The sequence below is a fragment of the Emys orbicularis genome, chromosome 20 (genome assembly GCF_028017835.1).
Source record: "Emys orbicularis isolate rEmyOrb1 chromosome 20, rEmyOrb1.hap1, whole genome shotgun sequence".
In the NCBI taxonomy this organism is placed as follows: Eukaryota; Metazoa; Chordata; order Testudines; family Emydidae; genus Emys; species Emys orbicularis.
The window spans coordinates 9,756,414-9,775,999 of NC_088702.1; the positions used below are offsets into that span (position 1 = coordinate 9,756,414).

At 50.8% G+C, this 19,586-nt stretch overlaps 1 protein-coding gene across 2 annotated transcripts; it reads left to right on the top strand.

Moving 5' to 3' along the window:
• The first annotated feature begins 9 nt into the window (after positions 1–9).
• On the top strand, positions 10–15,338 carry KCNJ9 (potassium inwardly rectifying channel subfamily J member 9). Of its 2 annotated transcripts, none has more exons than XM_065420152.1 (3): positions 10–943; positions 14,692–14,988; positions 15,280–15,338. In XM_065420152.1, exons 1-3 carry the CDS (start codon positions 10–12, stop codon positions 15,336–15,338), a joined length of 1,290 nt encoding a protein of 429 aa, XP_065276224.1. The 2 variants fall into 2 exon arrangements, with proteins under 2 accessions (XP_065276224.1, XP_065276225.1); XM_065420153.1 differs by lacking the exon at positions 15,280–15,338 and having other exon boundaries at positions 10–54; positions 142–943; positions 14,692–15,005.
• The last annotated feature ends 4,248 nt before the right edge of the window (positions 15,339–19,586 follow it).

Below are 19,586 nucleotides of genomic sequence, written 5' to 3' on the forward strand. Positions count from 1 at the left end.
GGTGCTAAGATGGCGAAGGAGAACTCTGGCTTCTCCACCATCCCCGAGACTCCGGTGAGTGAGGCGAAGCCCCCGCTCTGCTCCCGCCCGTCCAAGGCCTCAGCGCGGCTCCGCAGGGAGAACGAGCGGGAGAAGGCTGAGAAGAAGAAAAGGCGCCAGCGGTATGTGGAGAAGGGTGGCAAGTGCAACGTGCAGCACGGCAACGTGCGGGAGACCTACCGCTACCTCACGGACATCTTCACCACCCTGGTGGACCTCAAGTGGCGCTTCAGCCTGTTGGTCTTCACCCTGGCCTACGCCATCACCTGGCTCTTCTTCGGCCTCATCTGGTGGTTCATTGCTTATTGCCGTGGCGACCTGGACCACCTGGAGGACCACACCTGGACGCCCTGTGTCAACAACCTCAATGGGTTCGTCTCAGCCTTCCTCTTCTCCATCGAGACGGAGACCACCATTGGCTACGGTCACCGGGTCATTACAGACAAGTGTCCCGAGGGCATCATCCTCCTGCTGCTGCAGGCCATCCTGGGCTCCATGGTCAACGCCTTCATGGTGGGCTGCATGTTCGTCAAGATCTCCCAGCCCAACAAGCGGGCTGAGACCCTCGTCTTCTCCTCCCATGCCGTGGTCTCACTGCGCGACGACCGCCTGTGCCTCATGTTCCGGGTCGGGGACCTGCGCAGCTCCCACATTGTGGAGGCCTCCATCCGGGCCAAGCTGATCAAGTCCAAGCAGACCCACGAGGGGGAGTTTATCCCCCTCAACCAGACGGACATCAACGTGGGCTTCGAGACGGGCGACGACCGCCTCTTCCTGGTCTCGCCCCTCATCATCAGCCACGAGATCAATGAGCACAGCCCCTTCTGGGAGGTCTCCAAGGAGCAGCTGGCGAAGGACGAGTTTGAGATTGTCGTCATTTTGGAAGGGATGGTGGAGGCCACAGGTAAGATGTTGTGCCTGGGGTCCCCCAGGATCATACTGGACCAGGATGGGTTTTGGGCCTAACCTAGGCTAATGCTGGTTTGGGGACAGGGTTTACCTTGAATCTGCCCCAGTCTTGCTCTGGATCTAGTCCAGATTTGGGCCTAATCCAGACTCTCACTAGTTCTTGTTCAGTTTTGGGACCATGTTTAGACTGAGTCCCTTCCAGTCTCACACTAACTCCAGTCCAGGTTTTGGGCCTGTTCACACTTTCCCAGCCCAGTTTAGGGACAAGGTTCAGAGTGATTTCTTCATAGGCCTAGGCTGGATCCAGACCAGGTTTTGGGCAGCATTTAACCTGGGAGGTGACCATGTGGCTGCTCCACTTGCACCCAGAATACCTCACTTACAGGGGTGGGGGGTGTCCTTTATTCCCAACAGGAATCCAGCCCAAGACTTTTCCCCAGGCTGGGCTCACCTGGGATTCTACCTCAGGACTGCTCAGCCCACACTCTAGGTGCTCCCTCCCCAGACACCCTGCTCCTACTTGTCTTGAATCTGGGTGGGCTGTGCCTCCTAGCCTCAGTGAGTTGAGAAAGCTCACTTGCCATTCACCAGCTGGATCCACAGCAGCAGTGTGCCAACCTGTTACATTCCTTCCCATGCAGTCTGGTTTCCTCCCCCCATGTGTAGCCTCTTTGCGATCCAACTCCAAAGAAGCTTGTTGTTGTCTGATGCTCTACCATCTCTGTCAGCCTCATTCCTGATCTCCCCTGGAGCTCACCTCCTGCCTCATTCCTGGTCACATCTCATCCATATAGCAATGGCAGCAACAGAGCCATTTAAAGGATAACAACCTACTACTCCTGACAGCTAATGGAATTATTCCTTTAGCTCAAGAGATAGAGAGAGGTCTGTGCTGCAGTGCTAAAAGTGGGATCCAGGCCACTGGTACAAAACCCTCTGATAAGCTATGGAGGTAGAGGTAAAATGCTTACACAGATCATGGGTACAAGGCACTGGCTCAGGGCTATGTGATCTGGGTTCAATTCTGGCTCTGCCATTTACTCCCTGTGATTTTTGGGTTGGTCACTTCCTCTCACTGGGCATCAGGTTCCCCAGCTGTAAAATGGGAATTTACACTGTTTACACTGTGAGCTCTTTCAGGCACGGACTGTGCATCCCTGTATATCTGTGCAGTGCCTGGCACAATGGGGCACTGATCTCAGGGAAGGACTGTGTGCAGCGCCTGGCACAATGGGGCCCCACTCTCAGGTAGGGACTATGCAACGCCTGGTACAATGGGGCCCCGATCTCAGTCTGGGGTCCTGATCTCGGTTATGGTCTGTAGGCGCTACCTTTATCCAAATAATAATATATTGGATGCATTTGAGTTCCCCGTTAGTTAATTAAAAATGAAAAAGAAAAAAAAGGGCAGCTGGAAGAAATAGGAACCCTAAGAGAAGCTCATTAAATAAACAGTAATTCCTGTTTTATTCAATCAATAGGGAATGAATCACCATTGCTTTGAAGAGGTTAAAAAAATTCTCCTTTATTCTGAAGCTTCGTGTGGAGCACAGGCAATAAACCATCATGCAATTGACATAAGCTGGTGGCGGGAATGCATCATTTATTCCCTGTTAATGACCTGGAGCCTTTATGTAAATGAAATCTGTGCTGCTCAGGGTGCTGAGGCGTTCTGCTCTGCGTTCAGTGCTCGCTGTACTCTTCGTTGTTACGCACCGATTCCACGGGCTGCTGATGGATTTAATCAAACAGGACGTGCTCTGTAGTGAAGAGGGCACTTTGTGTGGCAGTGGCTGTGTGGTTAAGGCACTGGACAGGGGCTCAGGGGAGCTGGATTCAATCTCTGGGGCTACCACAGTCTCCCTGTGTGACCCTTAAAGACACATGGGTCTTAGTTTTCAGCTGTGACTAATGGCTTTGAGTCTGAGCCCCCCCAAACTGAAAATCCAGCTCCCGTCATGAATTCAGACTCCTCCCCCTCCAGATCACTTGTCCCTTTCAAAAATGCAAGCCCTGACCTTTCTGCACCTCAGTTTCCCTATCTGTTACACTGTGGGTATTATTATTTATAGTAGGGTAGTGCCTAGAAGCCCCACTAAGATCACGGCACCATCATGCCAGATGCTGCACAGACGCATAGTGAGAGGCAGTCCCTGCCCCCAAACAGTTCCCGGTTGAGACTAGACAGGCAAAGGGTGGGAAGAGAACCCAAGGCACCAAGGGTGGAGATGACTTACCCAAGGTCACTCAGCAGGTCAGTGGCAGAGATGGGACTAAAGCCCAGGTCTCCTGAGCACCAGGTCAGTGCTCTGTTCACTAGACCTCACTACCCTTTAAAGCTGGGCTAATAATGCTGCTCCCCCATGGGTGATGTGAGGTTACGTTCATTGAGGCTTGTGAGGCACTCAGGGTCTGCCATGATGGGGCCAGATAAGCAGCGGCAGATAGCCGGGCAGCGCCGCAACCTTCCCTTTGGCAGGGCCATAGTGATAGTAGCCCCTGGGTACTCAGTGAATCTCAGTGACGGGGCGTTCTGGGAGAGATACAGAGCGGGCACAGGTTTTATTCTAGCTGTCTGTTGGCGCAATCTAGCATCCGGAGCAAGTATTACAGCAGCCAGCACCTTGTGCCCAGCCATCTGCCCACAGACCACGAGGCCTTCGCAGAACACAGTTTGAGATCTGCTGGGCTTCGCATTTCGATAGGGGGTTGTACGTTCAAAGCACTTTTCGGACATTCGTTAACCCTCCCAGAACTGCTATGAAGCAGGTAGCGAATGGTGATTTGCATTGTAGTGACACATCGACGCACCAAAGGAAGTCAGGGCCCCATTGTGCTGGGCACTATACAGACCCTGACTGAGATCAGGGCTCCCATTGCCCCAGGAATTGCACAGACCCCAGCTGGGCCTGGCGGTTCAGAGCGCCGGCACCTCTGGGCCTGGCATTTCAGAACCTGGCACCTCTGGGCCTGGTGGTTCAGAGCCCCGGCACCTCTGTCAATTATAAAAGTAAAAAAATTGCTTGAGAGAAGCACCTAATTGCTTGAGCCCCGGGACTTCTTTCATTACAAATTAAGCACTGGATACAGTCCCTGTCAGGAAATGCTCGCAGTCTGATTAGACAAGGCAGACACAGTGAGGTCATAGTCTCACCAGGATACTGGTGTGGAAACTGAGGCACGGTGAGGCGAAGGGATTTGCCCAAAGTGACACAGTGAGTCAGCAGGACTAGAATCCAGGTCTCTAAACTCTAACCCAGAGACCATGCCCCAGCCATCTAAACACTGATGTAAACAGCCAAAATGGCAGGCAGTGTGTTCTAGCGGATAGAGCACTGGACAGCGACTCAGGAGACCCGGGAACTCTCTCGGCCTCTGTCACTGGCCGGCTGGGTGACTTTGGGCAGCTCACGTCACCACTCTGCCTCAGTTTGCCCAGCTGTGAAAGGGGGATAAGGATCCTGACCTGCTCTGAAAGCTACTGAGGAGAAGCACTAGAGAAGTGCACTAAGTCTCATTATTATAGTGTCAAATCCCAGGCTTTCTGTGGAAATTTCCCGGTGTCACTTCGGCTCAGAGGGGAGACGAAGTGATGGCCTCAGCAGCAGCCCAGCCTGGCTGCCATGCTCTGGGCAGCACAGAGATGATTAAGGACAGGATCCTGCCTCCTGGGGATTCGTTGAAAAAATTCTCCCTGGGGCTCCATCTTCCCGGGGCTCACGGCCTTCCTGTTCCTTCTCTCTCCCTCGTCCCTTGCTCCTGGACATGGGAACAGCAGCTTTCTTTTTAAACCTTTTCCTCTCCCGGCCATGGGGAGTTATGTAACCCTTCCTTTAAGTGCAATGTTCGTCACCACGGCAGCCCAGGGCCATGTCACCAGTGGCGAATTCTGCCTGTTGGCTGGCTCTGAGCGAGTGTAGGAGCAGGTCAATAGCAGATGCACCCCCTGGGGGAGAGCTACGTGCCTCCCTCATGGGAGGATTGACTTGGGGATCAGCCCCTCGTCTTCTCCAGCCCTGTGATCCTTCTGGCAAGGCCACAGCTGCAGCAGGCCTCTTATGGAACAAAGGCGGTGGGCTGTGAGAGAAGCAGTGTGGGCGAGTGGGTAGGCCACTGCCCTGCCCTGGGAATCAGGAGACCCGAGCTATGCCACACACCTGCCGTGTGACGCCTGTGCCTCTCAGTCCCCTCCCGTCCTGTGTCTATCTTGTCTATTTGCAGTGTCTTCAGGGCAGGGACTGCCTCTTGGTAGGTGGACGTACACACCTAGCGGACCAGGGGGCCAGTATTGGATGTTACAGTGACATTACATCATCATCATCCTAATGATCCTACAAAACTGTCCCTGAAGTTTCTGCTCAAAACAGGTTGCATCATAACCCCCCATTTACAGATGGGGAAACTGAGGCACAGAGCAGGGAAGGGGCTTGTGCAAGGTCACACAGTACAGAGCTAGGAGCAGAATCCGGATCTTCAGAGTCCCAGGTCTCTGCTCCGTCCTATGGGCTACGCTGTCTCTGTGCCCGCTGACATGGGGGCACAATGAAACTGAGGGTTGTCTTTGTGGTGCACTCCAGCCAGATGAAAGGAGCTGTGTATGCCCATGCAGATGCCCATGACTGTCAAATGGCATCATTCTGCAACCTTTAAACAACTGCTCCCGCCCCAGAGTGAGGGTGTTATTTGCTATGGAGCAAGGGGGCGGTTGCTCCCCAAACTTGGTTCCCCCCGCCGACTTTTCATAGGTCTGTATATTCCATTATCTCTTCCACTCCCCACCCTGACTTTGCCAGATACAATATAATCACATATCATGTTCCATATGCTGACACAATATGGCCCCACCCCTGAATGTTTCTGAAATGATGCCCTTGCCTCAGAGGTGGTTGCATTTTGCTGGTGGGTGAAGTGACTATTGCATATGTACAGGATTTGAATTTCACAGGCGGGCGCATGATTCGCCTGCTGGGCACTCCAGTTATTATTGCTAATGGTTATCAAATGAGGGGGGGAAGAGCAGTCAGACACACGGCGGCTGGATCCTTTCTGAACACTCCATTCCCAGGAATTATCCGTCTCTCTGGCCAGGCTCTGATCTGCCCTTTGAAAGCAAACCAGCAGCCTATATTTTGATCCTTCCCAGTGGGCAGTGTCTGCAGGCAAAGGGCATCCTCTGCGCCAAATAGAAGAGGTTCCAGATACAACGGTGACGAGTGCATTGGAAACACTAGCTAGGCTGGGGCCGTGGTTGCAGAAGCGAGCTGTAAACAAAGGGGTGCATGGCACATTTGCACCAGGAGGTGGCACTGGTACTTCAGTGATGCTCCATGATGAGCTATGATGCCCTCTCCCTATGTGCCCTGCAACCAGTGTAAGTGGGGGGGAGCAGGGGGTTGTTCCTGGGAGTGGATGGTACTGGCAGTGCCCCAGCAGGGTGGGCATGAAGCCCATAAACCATGGTCACCTGCTGTCGTGTGTCACTGATTCTCTGGCCCTAATTTTGGAAGCTGATCATCTTTTCTTTCCACATACCCCTTCCTCCTCCCTCCCCCGCCCCATCTCAGGGCACTAGCACCGTGGGAATTTCACCTCCTTACATCTTGTCTGGATCCCATCAAGCTCTTCTGTGGATCCCGACAGAGCCTGCGCTCTGTCTTCTGAGAGGGTGGGCCTGGTTCCCTCTCCGAGGGATTTCAGCATTAATTAGGATCCATGTATCTTTTATCCAGGCTGAGGCTTAATGCTTCGATTGATCGCGATAATACAAAGCTAATCCCTCTGGATGGCTGAAGTGAATGCGAGTGTAAGAGGAATGGATGGCAGCACCGGGCCATGCCAACTAGCTGACTACATGATGTGCACACTGCAACTTAACCTCCAGCTCCAAACAGCCCCCTCCCCATTCCCCTCTTTCACTATCACCCTCTCATTTACTCTCTTCTCTCACGTATTTTTCGCTCCTTTTGATCAATTTCACTTTCTCTCCCATTCTGCTTTCAGACTCTTTCACAATTGTTTCTCTTTCCTCTCACTAGTTCTCTTCCTATTCTATCACCTCTGCTGCTCACAATTCAGGAAGGATGTTGATATATTGGAGAGGGTTCAGAGAACAGCCGAGAGGATGATTGAGGGATTAGAAAACCTGCCTTGTGGTCATAGGCTGTAGGAGCTCAATCTATTCATCTTAACAAAGAGAAGGTTAAGGGGTGACTTGATCACTGTCTATAAGTACCTACATGAGGAATAAACATTTGATAATGGGCTCTTCAGTCCAGCAGACAAAGGTATAACACGATGTAATGGCTGGAAGCGGAAGCTAGATAAATTCAGACAGGAAATAAGGTGCACATTTTTAGCAGTGAGGGTAATTACCCATTGGAACAATGTACCAAGGGCTGTGGGGGATTCTCCATCACTGGCAATTTCTAAATCAAGACTGGATATTTTTGTAATAGATTTACTCTAGTTCTACTAGGAATTAATTCAGGGAAGTTCTATAGCCTGAGTTATACAGCAGGTCAAACTAGTTCCCTTCTGGGCTTAGAATCTATGATTCTACAAATCTTTTCTCTCGTCCCAAAGATTTTATTACAAATAGTCCCAGGTTCCCCACAAACCTGTTGGGGGCTTGTCTACACAGGAAAACATTATCAATCATACCACTATCATTGTACCTGGACAGTTAAAAACCCCTATAGTTATACCGGTGTAACTCGCCATGTGGACACGAAGTACTCCAGTACAAGAGTGGTTGTTGTTTGGTTTATCTTTAACCCCCTTCCCAAGTGACATATGCTAAACCAAAAAAGACCCCTCTTATACTGAGATAAGTGTCCATATGAAGGTTATACTGATATAACTATACCCATTTAAATTCACCCCTTGGGGTACGTCCAGACTACCCACCGAATCGGCGGGTAGTAATCGATCTATCGGGGATCGCTATATCACGTCTCGTCTAGACGCGATATAGCGATCCCCGAACGCGCTCCCCGTTGATTCTGGAACTCCACCAGGGCGAGCGGCGGTAGCAGAGTCGATGGGGGAGCCGCGGCCGTCGATCTCGCGCCGTGAGGACGGGAGGTAAATCGAAATAAGATACGTCGACTTCAGCTACGCTATTCCTGTAGCTGAAGTTGCGTATCTTACATCGACACCCCCCCCGCCCCCCCAGTGTAGACCAGCCCTTAGTTTTTCTCCCTGGAGGCAAGTCCCTCTACAGGAGAGGTTATAGCTCAAGTAAATTGATTGTCAATTAACTCAAGATAATTAACATATTTGCACAGGCTGGTCTGGACTCTCCCCAAGTGCTTGTTCCAGGACACAGATGTTTGTGATGAGTCCTAGAACCAGGCAACCTAAGTCCTGCTCTGGGAGTGGGGCTGAAATGCAGCAGGGCCTCGCTGTTTGGGTTCTATTCTATTCTCTCCTACTTCTTATCCCACCTACATCATTGCTGTATCTAGAGATTGGACTTTTAAAGGTATTTAGGTGCCTAAGATGCAGATAGGAGCCCAATCCCCTGAGGGTGGGCACATTATATTGATATAACTGTGCTTATCCCGGTGTAGCTATTCCCACACGAGTAGGTGAAAATGCTATACCAGTAAAATAATTAATACCTAGCGTTTATATAGGTATACTTTTCATCTTTAGATCATAAAGCACCTTTATACCACTCTAAGTCCAGGTCATAGAATCATAAAATATTAGTTTTGGAAGAGACCTCAGGAGGTCATCTAGTCCAACCCCCTGCTCAAAGCAGGACCAACCCCAACTAAATCATCCCAGCCAGGGCTTTGTCAAGCCGGGCCTTAAAAACCTCTAAGGATGGAGATTCCACCAACTCCCTAGGTAACCCATTCCAGTGCTTCACCACCCTCCGAGTGAAATAGTTTTTCCAAATATCCAATCTAGACCACCCCCACTGCAACTTGAGACCATTGCTCCTTGTTCTGTCATCTGCTACCACCGAGAACAGCCGAGCTCCATCCTCTTTGGAACCCCCCTTCAGGTAGTTGAAGGCTATTATCAAATCCCCCCTCACTCTTCTCTTCTGCAGACTAAATAAACCCAGTTCCCTCAGCCTCTCCTCATAAGTCATGTGCCCCAGCCCCCTAATCATTTTTGTTGCCCTCCGCTGGACTCTCTCCAATTTGTCCACATCCTTTCTGTAGTGGGGGGTCCCAAAACTAGATGCAATACTCCAGATGTGGCCTCACCAGTGCTAAATAGAAGGGAATAATCACTTCCCTCGATCTGCTGGCAATGCTCCTACTAATGCAGCCCAATATGCTGTTAGCCTTCTTGGCAACAAGGGCACACTGCTGACTCCTATCCAGCTTCTCATCCACTGTAATCCCCAGGTCCTTTTCTGCAGAACTGCAGCTTAGCCAGTCGGTCCCCAGTCTGTAGCTGTGCATGGGATTCTTCTGTCCTAAGTGCAGGACTCTGCACTTGTCCTTGTTGAACCTTATTAAGTTTCTTTTGGCCCAATCCTCCAATTTGTCAAGGTCACTCTGGACCCTATCCCTACTCTCCAGCATATCTACCTCTACCCCCAGCTTAGTGTCATCCACGAACTTGCTGAGGGTGCAATCCATCCCATCATCTGGATCATTAATGAAGATATTGAACAAAACCGGCCCCAGGACAGACCCCTGGGGCACTCCGCTTGATACCGGCTGCCCACTAGACATCGAGCCGTTGATCACTACCCGTTGAGCCCGACGATCTAGCCAACTTTCTATCCACCTTATAGTTCATTTGTCCAATCCATACTTTTTTAACTTGCTGGCAAGAATACTGTGGGAGACCGTATCAAAAGCTTTGCTAAAGTCAAGATATACCACGTCCACGTCCCCATATCCACAGAGCCAGTTATCTCATCATAGAAGGCAATCAGGTTGGTCAGGCACGACTTGCCCTTGGTGAATCCATGTTGACTGTTCCTGATCATCTTCCTCTCCTCCAAGTGCTTCAAAATGGATTACTTGAGGACCTGCTCCATGATTTTTTCAGGGACTGAGGTGAGGCTGTCTGTAGTTCCCCGGATTCTCCTTCTTCCCTTTTTAAAAGATGGGCACTATATTTGCCTTTTTCCAATTGTTCGGGGCCCTCTCCCGATCACCACGAGCTTTCAAAGATAATGACCAATGGCTCTGCAATCACATCAGCCAACTCCCTCGGCACCCTCGGATGCATTAGATTTGGACCCACGGACTTGTGCACGTCCAGCTTTTCTAAATAGTCCTTAACTTGTTCTTTCACCACTGAGGGCTGCTCACCTCTCCCCATACTGTGCTGCCCAGTGCAGCAGTCTGGGAGCTGACCTTGTCTGTGAAGACCGAGGCAAAAAAAAGCATTGAGTACTTCAGCTTTTTCCACATCATCTGTCACTAGGTTGCCTCCCCCATTCAGTAAGGGTCCCAGACTTTCCCTGACCTTCTTGTTGCTAACATACTTGTAGAAACCCTTCTTGTTACCCTTCACATCCCTTGCTAGCGGCCTTCCTGTGCTTTGGCCTTCCTGATTATACCCCTGCATGCTCGAGCAATGTTTTATACTCCTCCCTAGTCATCTGTCCAAGTTTCCACTTTTTGTAAGCTTCCTTTTTGTGTTTAAGCTCACTGAAGATTTCTCTGTTAAGCCAAGCTGGTTGCCTGCCATATTTACTATTCTTTCTGCACATCAGGATGGTTTGTTCCTGCGACCTCAATAAGGCTTCTTTAAAATACAGCCAGCTCTCCTGGACTCCTTTCCCCCTCAGATTAGCCTCCCAGGGGCTCCTGCCCATCAGTTCCCTGAGGGAGTCAAAGTCTGCTTTTCTGAAACCCAGGGTCCATATTCTGCTGCTCTCCTTTCTTCCTTTTATCAGGATCCTGAACTCGACCATCTCATGGTCACTGTTGCCCAGGTTGCCACCCACTTCTACTTCCCCTATCAATTCTTCCCTGTTTGTGAGCAGCAGGTCAAGAGGAGCATGGCCCCTAGTTGGTTCCCCCAGCACTTGCACCAGGAAGTTGTCCTCAACACTCTCCAAAAACTTCCTGGATTGTCTGTGCACTGCTCTATTGCTCTCCCAGCAGATGTCAGGGTGATTGAAGTCCCCCATGAGAACCACGGCCTGTGATCTGTAAACTTCTGTTAGTTGTCCGAAGAAAGCCTCGTCTACCTCATCCCCCTGGTCTGGTAGTCTACAGCAGACGTCCACCACAACATCACCCTTGTTACTCTCGCCTCTAAACTTAACCCAAAAACTCTCAACAGGCTTTTCTCCAGTTTCATACTGAAGCTCTGAGCAATCATACAGACTTCACACTACAGACTTCTGCCAGCACTGGATTCCTAACCGGCAAAGCTGTGTTGGCAGAAGTCTGTAGCGTAGCTGCCGCTAGACCAGCAAAACTGAACTTTTACTGCTGTAGCTTGTTCTTCGGGATACAGTTACCTCCACACCAGAAGCGTGTTGTGGGTGTAGTATACTGGTGTTCCTATACCAGTACAGCACTCCTAGTGTAGCCACAGCCTAACTATAGGGGTAAAAGAATCACACACCCCCAACCAACATTTTTATACCAAGACAAAAACTGGGTAACCCAGGCCTGAGAGTTTATCTGTGTTTCATTAGCAATGAGTGAAGCTGGATGCAGGCTCATGTGAACACGTGGAAATGTATTAAATCCTGTGTACTGCTGTATCCATGTGACTGAGTTGCTTTCAGCCAGACTCCACCAGCGCCCTGTTCCCCTGGTGTCCCTTCAACAATAACCCCTTCAAGGAACATGGGCCCTCTGATTCCATGCCCATGAAAATTAACCCAGAATAAGGTCGAGTGTGAATTTAAAATGGATTAACTATTCCAGATCAACTCCATGTGTGAACGAGGCTACGTCTTCACTGCCAAAACTGGCGTGTTCTTTCAGCGAGATAACTAACCTACTGACATATGTAATTAGCTCTCACTGTGAAACCCTAGTGGAGACAAGGTTCTGTAGCTTTTACTGCAATATAGCTAGGTAGGGTTGACATTATAGGCTCCCCCAGCCAGGTGTGACCTCCTTCAACTATGGCAAAAACTCCAGTGTCTTGACTCCAGCCTGATTTCCCAGCAAGAGAGCTACAGCAATGGAAAAACTCTCCTTTTACTGCAGTGAAGACAAAGCCAGAGTTCACTGATTGCCAATCAACATGTGCTAACTAAGCCAGTTGTAAACAGCAATGGGGCCACTTCCCACCTCCTGGCCCTTGTTCACCCCAGGATTGTCACCTCCTTGTCTCTTGGCCCAGCAGCCAGCATGTATTCTCCGAGGCTGCCCTGACCTCTGCTGGCCCCCTATGGCAAAGACAGCACCCGAAGGAACATTCCTTAGGTGCAGCACTCAGTGCAACTCCAAGGGAACAGAACTGAAACTGATGATGTTTTTCTTTGCAGCGCACAATTAGCCTGTGGAACTCACTGCCACATGATGTCACTGTGGTTAAAAGCTTAGTAGACTCAATAAAGGAGCAGGCAGCTGTAGGAACCTGTCTGTCTACCACCAATTGCAGGCAGATGGAGACCCAGACCTTTGTGCCCAGGTGCTGGGTTCGTGGAGAAGCTTCACTTTAGCCCCTTCTGCTGCAATGCACTGAATAATTATTAGAATGTCCTCGGCTTTGCTTTCTGTCACTAGCCATTAGAATTGTAGCGGGTTTATGGATCACTGTAGCCCTAAGGGCAGCTAATGATCAACAGGAGACCTTACCCGGTGTCACTCTGCTTTGGGTTTCAATGCCCTGGGCTCTTTGCTGCTAACTAGTGGTGCCTCTCCCTGACTGTTTAAAGAAGTTACGAACCCGACCTCACCTCCCAGTGTGGTTCAACTATTCCTGACCCAGTATTTACTCCTATGATTAGCCTGACACCACGGACATATATTCTTCTGACACCTCCATAACAGATGAGCCAACAATCAAGGCACACTTTATTTACAAGGGGAAATACAGACAAAGCATGTAAAGGGAAGAGGAAGGTGGATTTGAAGTGGGTACATGAGTAACACTATGCAACCTGCAGGTAACACAGCCCCAGGGTGGATTTCCCTGAATTCATAAGTCCAGTTTATTCCACACTAGTGGGCTCCATAATGTGGAGGAACCCCCGTGCCTTGATGAGTCATTGCAGGCCTGAAGGTGCTTGAGTGCAGTGAGGTGATGAGGGGACTGATTCGCCCAGGGGGCCAACCTCTCTGCTGCAGCAATCCGTGTTACTCACAGTGGAAAGTCCTCACAGCCTAGGGGGCCTCCATGGTGTTTCTAAGTCCAGTTTATCTCTGCTAGAATAGTTCAGCAAACGCCTTTCAGTGCAAAATAGGCAACACCCCAGGCAAGGGGAGACAGTCAGGGGATCGCCCACACTCCCCTCAGGCAGGGGAGACAGGCAGGGGGTCGCCCACGCTCCCCTCAGGCAGGGGAGACAGTCAGAGGATCACCCGCACACCTCTCAGGCAGGGGAGACAGGCAGGGGGCCGCCCGTGCTCCCCTCAGGCAGGGGAGACAGTCAGAGGATCGCCCGCGCTCCCCTCAGGCAGGGGAGACAGGCCGGGGGTTGCCCGCACTCCCCTCAGGCAGGGGGAGACAGGCAGGGGGTCACCCGCGCTCCCCTCAGGCAGGGGAGACAGGCAGGGGGTCACCCGCGCTCCCCTCAGGCAGGGGAGACAGGCAGGGGGTCGCCCGCGCTCCCCTCAGGCAGGGGAGACAGGCCGGGGGTCGCCCGCACTCCCCTCAGGCGGGGGAGACAGTCAGGGGGTCGCCCACATTCTCTCAGGCGGGAGACAGTCAGGGGGTCGCCCACATTCTCTCAGGCAGAGCTCTCCTCCTCTCATCACCCCTTTGATCGGCTTAGTGAGCCTTCCTCCTTCCCCCAGGGTTTGCCCAATCACCAGGCTCAGCGCCCTGGGCGAGGTGAGCACACTGCCGTCTTCCCCAGCTCTTGTCTACCCAGCAACAAGGCTGGCTCCCTTAACCCGGCTGATCCGTTAACCCGGCTTACACAGCACTGCTGGGTGATTTCCCTTTGCAGGGCAGCGGTCGGGCTACAGTTTAAACCTCGGTGCCTAGGCAATGAGAACATGGCCAGCATGACTATTATTAATCTTCTGGTAACATGTGGAGGCCTCAACTGAGATCAGGCCCCTGTTGTGCAGAGTGCTGCACAGACAGGGGGTGTGAGATAGTGCCTGCCCCAGCTGAGGTCAGAGCCCCATTGTGCCAGGGGCTGCACAGACACACAATGAGAGATGATCCCTGCCCTGAAGAACTTAGGGCGAGAGTTTCAAAGGGATCGAGGTACCTAACTGCATCTTTAGGGACCTAAATACCTGTGTAAATCTGGCTCTAAGGCTATGTCTACACTGCAATGAAACACCTGCGGCTGGCCCCTGCCAGCTGCCTTGGGCTCAGGCTGTGGGGCTGATTCATTGCAGTGTAGATGTTCGCATTGTCCCTGAGCCTGAATGCCATGCAGCCAGAGTCGTCTGGCATGGGCCAGTCATGGGTGTCTAGTTGCAGTGTAGACGGACCCTTCCAGTCTAAATGGACACCGGTTAGTAGGGGAAATTGGGGCACAGAGAGGGGAAGTGCCTTGCCCAAGGTTGTCCAGCAGCTCAGAGCTGGGAATAGAAACCTGGTTTTCTGTATCCTAGTCAAGTGCCCTCCCACCTGGGCCTTATTGCCTTATCAGTGCTGCACTTGTTTCCCTAGGGATGACCTGCCAGGCCCGGAGCTCCTACCTGATGGACGAGGTGCTGTGGGGACATCGCTTCATGTCAGTGCTGAGCTTGGAGGATGGCTTCTACGAGGTGGACTACAACAGCTTTCACCAGACCTTCGAGGTGCCCACGCCCAGCTGCAGCGCCAAGGAACTGGCCGAGGCCACAGCCCGCATGGACGCCCACCTCTATTGGTCCATCCCCAGCCGGCTGGACGAGAAGGTGGAGGAAGGGACAGAGAAAGAAGCAGGGGATAAGGAGAGGAACGGTAGCCTGGCCAACCCAGAGAGTGAGTCCAAGGTGTAATGGGATGGTGCAGAGGTGGGGAGACAGAGCCAGCCAAGGACAAAGTGTTCAGGCGCAGAACGGAAGATTGGGGGATGGCAGAAGGATGAGAGGAAGGAGACTCATGAAGCAACAGGTGTTTGGGAAGGAGGGATGGACAACCCCATTATTTGGGTCTATAAAACAGGGTAAAATGGGTAGTGGTAGCAACTCTGCAGATATGGCGGAGTTGTGTGCAAGGGGTGAATATGCAGGTAATAAATCAGATATTTATAAACATATGTCTATTTTATAGCTGTACAGATAAATAAACGAGGCCCGCTCCATGAAGGAGCAGGAGGAGGGTTTTTATAGCAGTGACATCAATTGTATAGAAGCATGGGATGGCGTGTCATTTTGGAGCAAACAGGTGGGATGGAAGGATGGAGCTAAGAACAAGACGGATGAGTGAACGGGACAACAGAAGAGGAGTAGCTGTCCTCAGCGTACGGGTGTGCGGTATGAAGCGCTGGAAGAATGGCCTTGCAGAAAGATGACTATGGAAGCAGAAGAGTGTGGAGCAGCTCGATAAGTGTATGGAGGAGCGAGGGACTGGGTGCACGGACCATGGGGCAGATGGACGGGGGCTATGCACTGGTGTATCTGCATAGCTGGAGAGATAGATGGAGAATGTCAAGGAGTTGAATACATAGGTAGATAAGCTGGAGAAAGGACCCATGAAGACAAGCTCTGTGGTCAACCATGGCTTTGTGATGGGTAACTCAGCAGGTTGAGGGATTTATGCAAAGATTAAACTCATGGACAGGAAGGGTAGATGGATAAAAAGGAAATGAGAGAGAATTTCAGCACCGGCAATGGGCAGCATGATGTCGGGTGACCTGCCGAGCGTCCCCAGTGCCCTGCCCTCCCCCGCACTCAGACACACTAGCACCCCCAAAGCTCCCGAGCTTGCTGTTTCTCTTGCTTTCTTTTAATAAAAAAAGGTTTTGAAATGGACATGCCGTCTCCCCTCTGCCTTCCAAGACTTTGGGCCAGATCCTCAACTGGTGTAAACCAGAGTTGCGCCATTATCTGCTATATTACAGCTGTGCTGGAGGACCACTCCTGAGCTCAGGTACCCATGGTGCAAGGTGCTACACACATCCACACCTAGTGACAGGCAGTCCCACAAGAGCTCACAATAGACAAAGGGCAGGTGGGGAAACAACTCACCCAAGGCCAGGAATAGAAGCCAGCTCGGCCAGTTCCCAGCCCAGAGTCCACTGACTTCAACAGAGCTGTCTCTGTTCACCCCAGCTGAGGATCTGGCCTTTTGGTCTGTGTACTGAAAAACAAAGGGAATTAAATCAAGGGGAAGCCGGATTTCAAGAGCCAGGGTCAGTGTGAGGCAAAGGAGCAGACCATGCCTTGGAGACGTGTTTAGGGAACAGGTCTCTCATCGCAATGGGACTCATTTTGTCAAAAATGGTCCCTAGTTTTGGGTGCCTCCAGTTTGAGATACCCAGGGTCTGAATTCCAGTGATGCTGCTGACACCTGCTCCACCTGTCGTCTTGGCTGCCCAGCAGCACCCATGGAAACCAGAGCCACCTCAAACCAGTGAGAAATTAACATCTTCCTGGTAAAATGGCCAGAGCAAAAAAGAGGAACTTCTCAGCTCCCTATTCTGCAAACCACTTAAACCCGTGCTTCAATGTCTTACTGACTTGGGGCCTGCGTGGCTGAGGGCAGAGTTCCCAATACAACCCCAGAGTGGAGCTTTTAATCTGAGCAAGAGCGATACGTGGCACTGAACTGCAGTAGCATCTGCACTGTAGCTACAGGCACTTGGATGCTGAGAGTGCTTGAGAGATCGAGGGGCGGCTGCATAGATCTCGCCTCAGGCACTCCAGTCCTCAGTTCTGGGAACTTGGCTTTTAACACTCCACGCCTGGAAGAGCGATTAGAAAGGGGAAGAGACAGAGAGATGCCCTGGAAAAAGCTTCCAAATTCCACTTCCTCAGCATCCAGCAATGGAGTCATCACTGGAACAGATCTGTTCTGTGTGTGCCAAGTGGGAAAAAAACATCCAAAAATGGGGACTCTCTGGGTCAGTCTGGGTGAAGGACAGTAATCGTTTTTCACAATGCCGTCCGTGTATTTAACCATCTGGGTTCCCCTGCATGTGTACTGGCTAGCCACTTTGTACATGAATATCTATATGGTGGAGATAATGTTAGACCCAGTATTGCACAATGTAGGGTATAATTTGCCCTGTGCAGCATGCTAGGATAAAGTCCTGCTTCTGCCCAAAGCCAATAACATGCATGATCCAAAACTGTGATTTCTCCAGACACGCCCTCCATTTCTGGAGCAGTCCAGCTTTTTTTAGAAAACACCATGTGATGCCAAGTGGCCAATCATAAATGTATTTGGAGACAATTAGAAATAATCCATACAGCCACTGAGTTTTAAGGCCAGAAGAGGCCATTAGACCATCTGGTCTGACCTTCTGTATATCACAGGCCATTATATTTCACCCAGATTCCCCTGATTATAGCCCTATAAACTGTGTTTGGCTAAAGCGTCTCTTCCAGAAAGGCATCGGCATGACAACAAATCAAACAAAAATGGTTTGTGAGGGAAACTAACAAAACAACAATTTTGGAGGAGGAAGTTTTCAGTGAAAAACTATGAAAAAATGTCACAAATCTTAGTGGGTTTTTTTCACATGAAGGAAAAATGTGGCAGAAATGTGTCCAACTCCCCCACGCCCCACAATATTTTACTAATGATCCCAGCTTTAGTTTCCATTGTGGGGGGCCAGTCTGTCATGCTTCATCCCCCCTGCTGCCATTCTGGCATCGCACCCGACCCCCACCCTTCGCCTCATGGATAGTGAGCCCCCAAGATGGGTCCCCATCTCCTTTTCAGGCTGGCCAAAGCCAGGTTACATAGGTGGCCCGACTTGACTCCACCCCCTTCTATCGGCGGATTGGTGTGGCGGTGATGCGGGCGCTGTACCGATCCGTGGTGGTGAGTTCTTGGACAAAGCTCTCAGTTTACAGGTCACTCTACGTCCCCATCCTCACCTATGGTCATGAACTTTGGGTAATGACCGAAAGGACAAGATTGTGGGTACAAGCAGCGGAAATGAGGTTTCTCCGCAGGGTGGCTGTGCTAACTCTCTGAGATACGGTGAGGAGATCGGCTATGCGGGAGGGTCTCAGAATAGAACCGCTACTCCTCCAGATCAAGAGGAACCAATTGAAGTGGTTTGGGCACCTGATAAGGATGCCCCCCTAGGAGGCTTCCATTGGAACTCTACCGGGCACGTCCCACTGGGCGGAGGCCCCAAGGCCAACCCAAGACATGCTGGAGGGACGATATCTGCCGGCTGGCCTGGGAATGCTGGTGAATCCCCCAGGAGGAGCTGGAACATGTTGCGGAGGAAAAGGAGGTCTGGTCCTCCCTACTCTCCATGCTGCCGCTGTGACACCCACCAGGAAAAGTGACATAAAGGAAGAAGAAGAAGAAGAAGAAAGAGAAGCAGATCCCAGCTTTAATTTTGATGATACGGCCACTGCACTATGACACATCACGGGGCAGAGACTGTCTTTTGGTTCTGTGTGTGTACAGATCCTAGCACAGTGGTGGTCTGCTCTGGATTGAGGCTTCTATACAAATTATCAATATAAAAGAAAGGATTCTACTCCAGCAGCAGTTTGTCCACCAAAAGGATTATTAAAAGGCTGCTGACAAAGGCACAGGTATTTAGGTGCCTACCCCCCATTGAGACCAGTGGGAGTTAGGCACCTAAATATCTGTGAGAATCTGGACGGGCATCCATACCATTAGCTTGTCAGTATTTTGGGCCCAAGGCGGGCTTTTTACACTGCCTAGCACCGTGGGGTCCTTAATTATAACAATAAATAGGTAGAGCTGCTCAAAACAGCCCTAAAAGGTTGCAGACATTTCAAAAATCATTAATGCATTTTCCTCCTCTTGGTTTTGGAACTGACCTGAACCAATTTTGCCTCTTTCAAATTTTCGAGGGATTTTTAAAAATCAAATTCTTGGTGGTTGTTTTTGTTCCCCGAGTCGGTGCTTTTCACTCCAGGAACACTTCCTATTTTCAGAATCCAGTGTTGTTTGAGTGGAGCAGGGTGGAAACCTCCCCCCAAGTGATTAGCCCAAATAGTGAAAATTGCTGATGAAAAAACAAACACAAATAAATCAGCCCAGAAACTGAAAGTGGAACAAAAAATGAAAAATTGGGGGTGGGGTGGAGTGGAGGGGAATGTCTATTGCAAATGCTGTGTCTTTGCTCTTTACACGATAATAAGAATCCAGACGACATGAACACAGCTGGCTTCCGAATAACCGTGTTTACTAGCTGTAGATAAATCCACAAGGCCGAGCATATGGATACACTGCTGCTGTGTTAGGTTGTAGTGGCTTCTTCAATAGCAACCAGGCAGGCTGCTCGCTAGAGAATTCCCAGCCTCTGTAAAGGGATGCTACCCAACTGCAGTAGGCTACGGAAAACTTTCAGAATATGGCTTTGTTCAGACCAAAAAAATAAAGTCAACCAGTTCCAGTTTTCACCCCAAATCCCTTCTTCC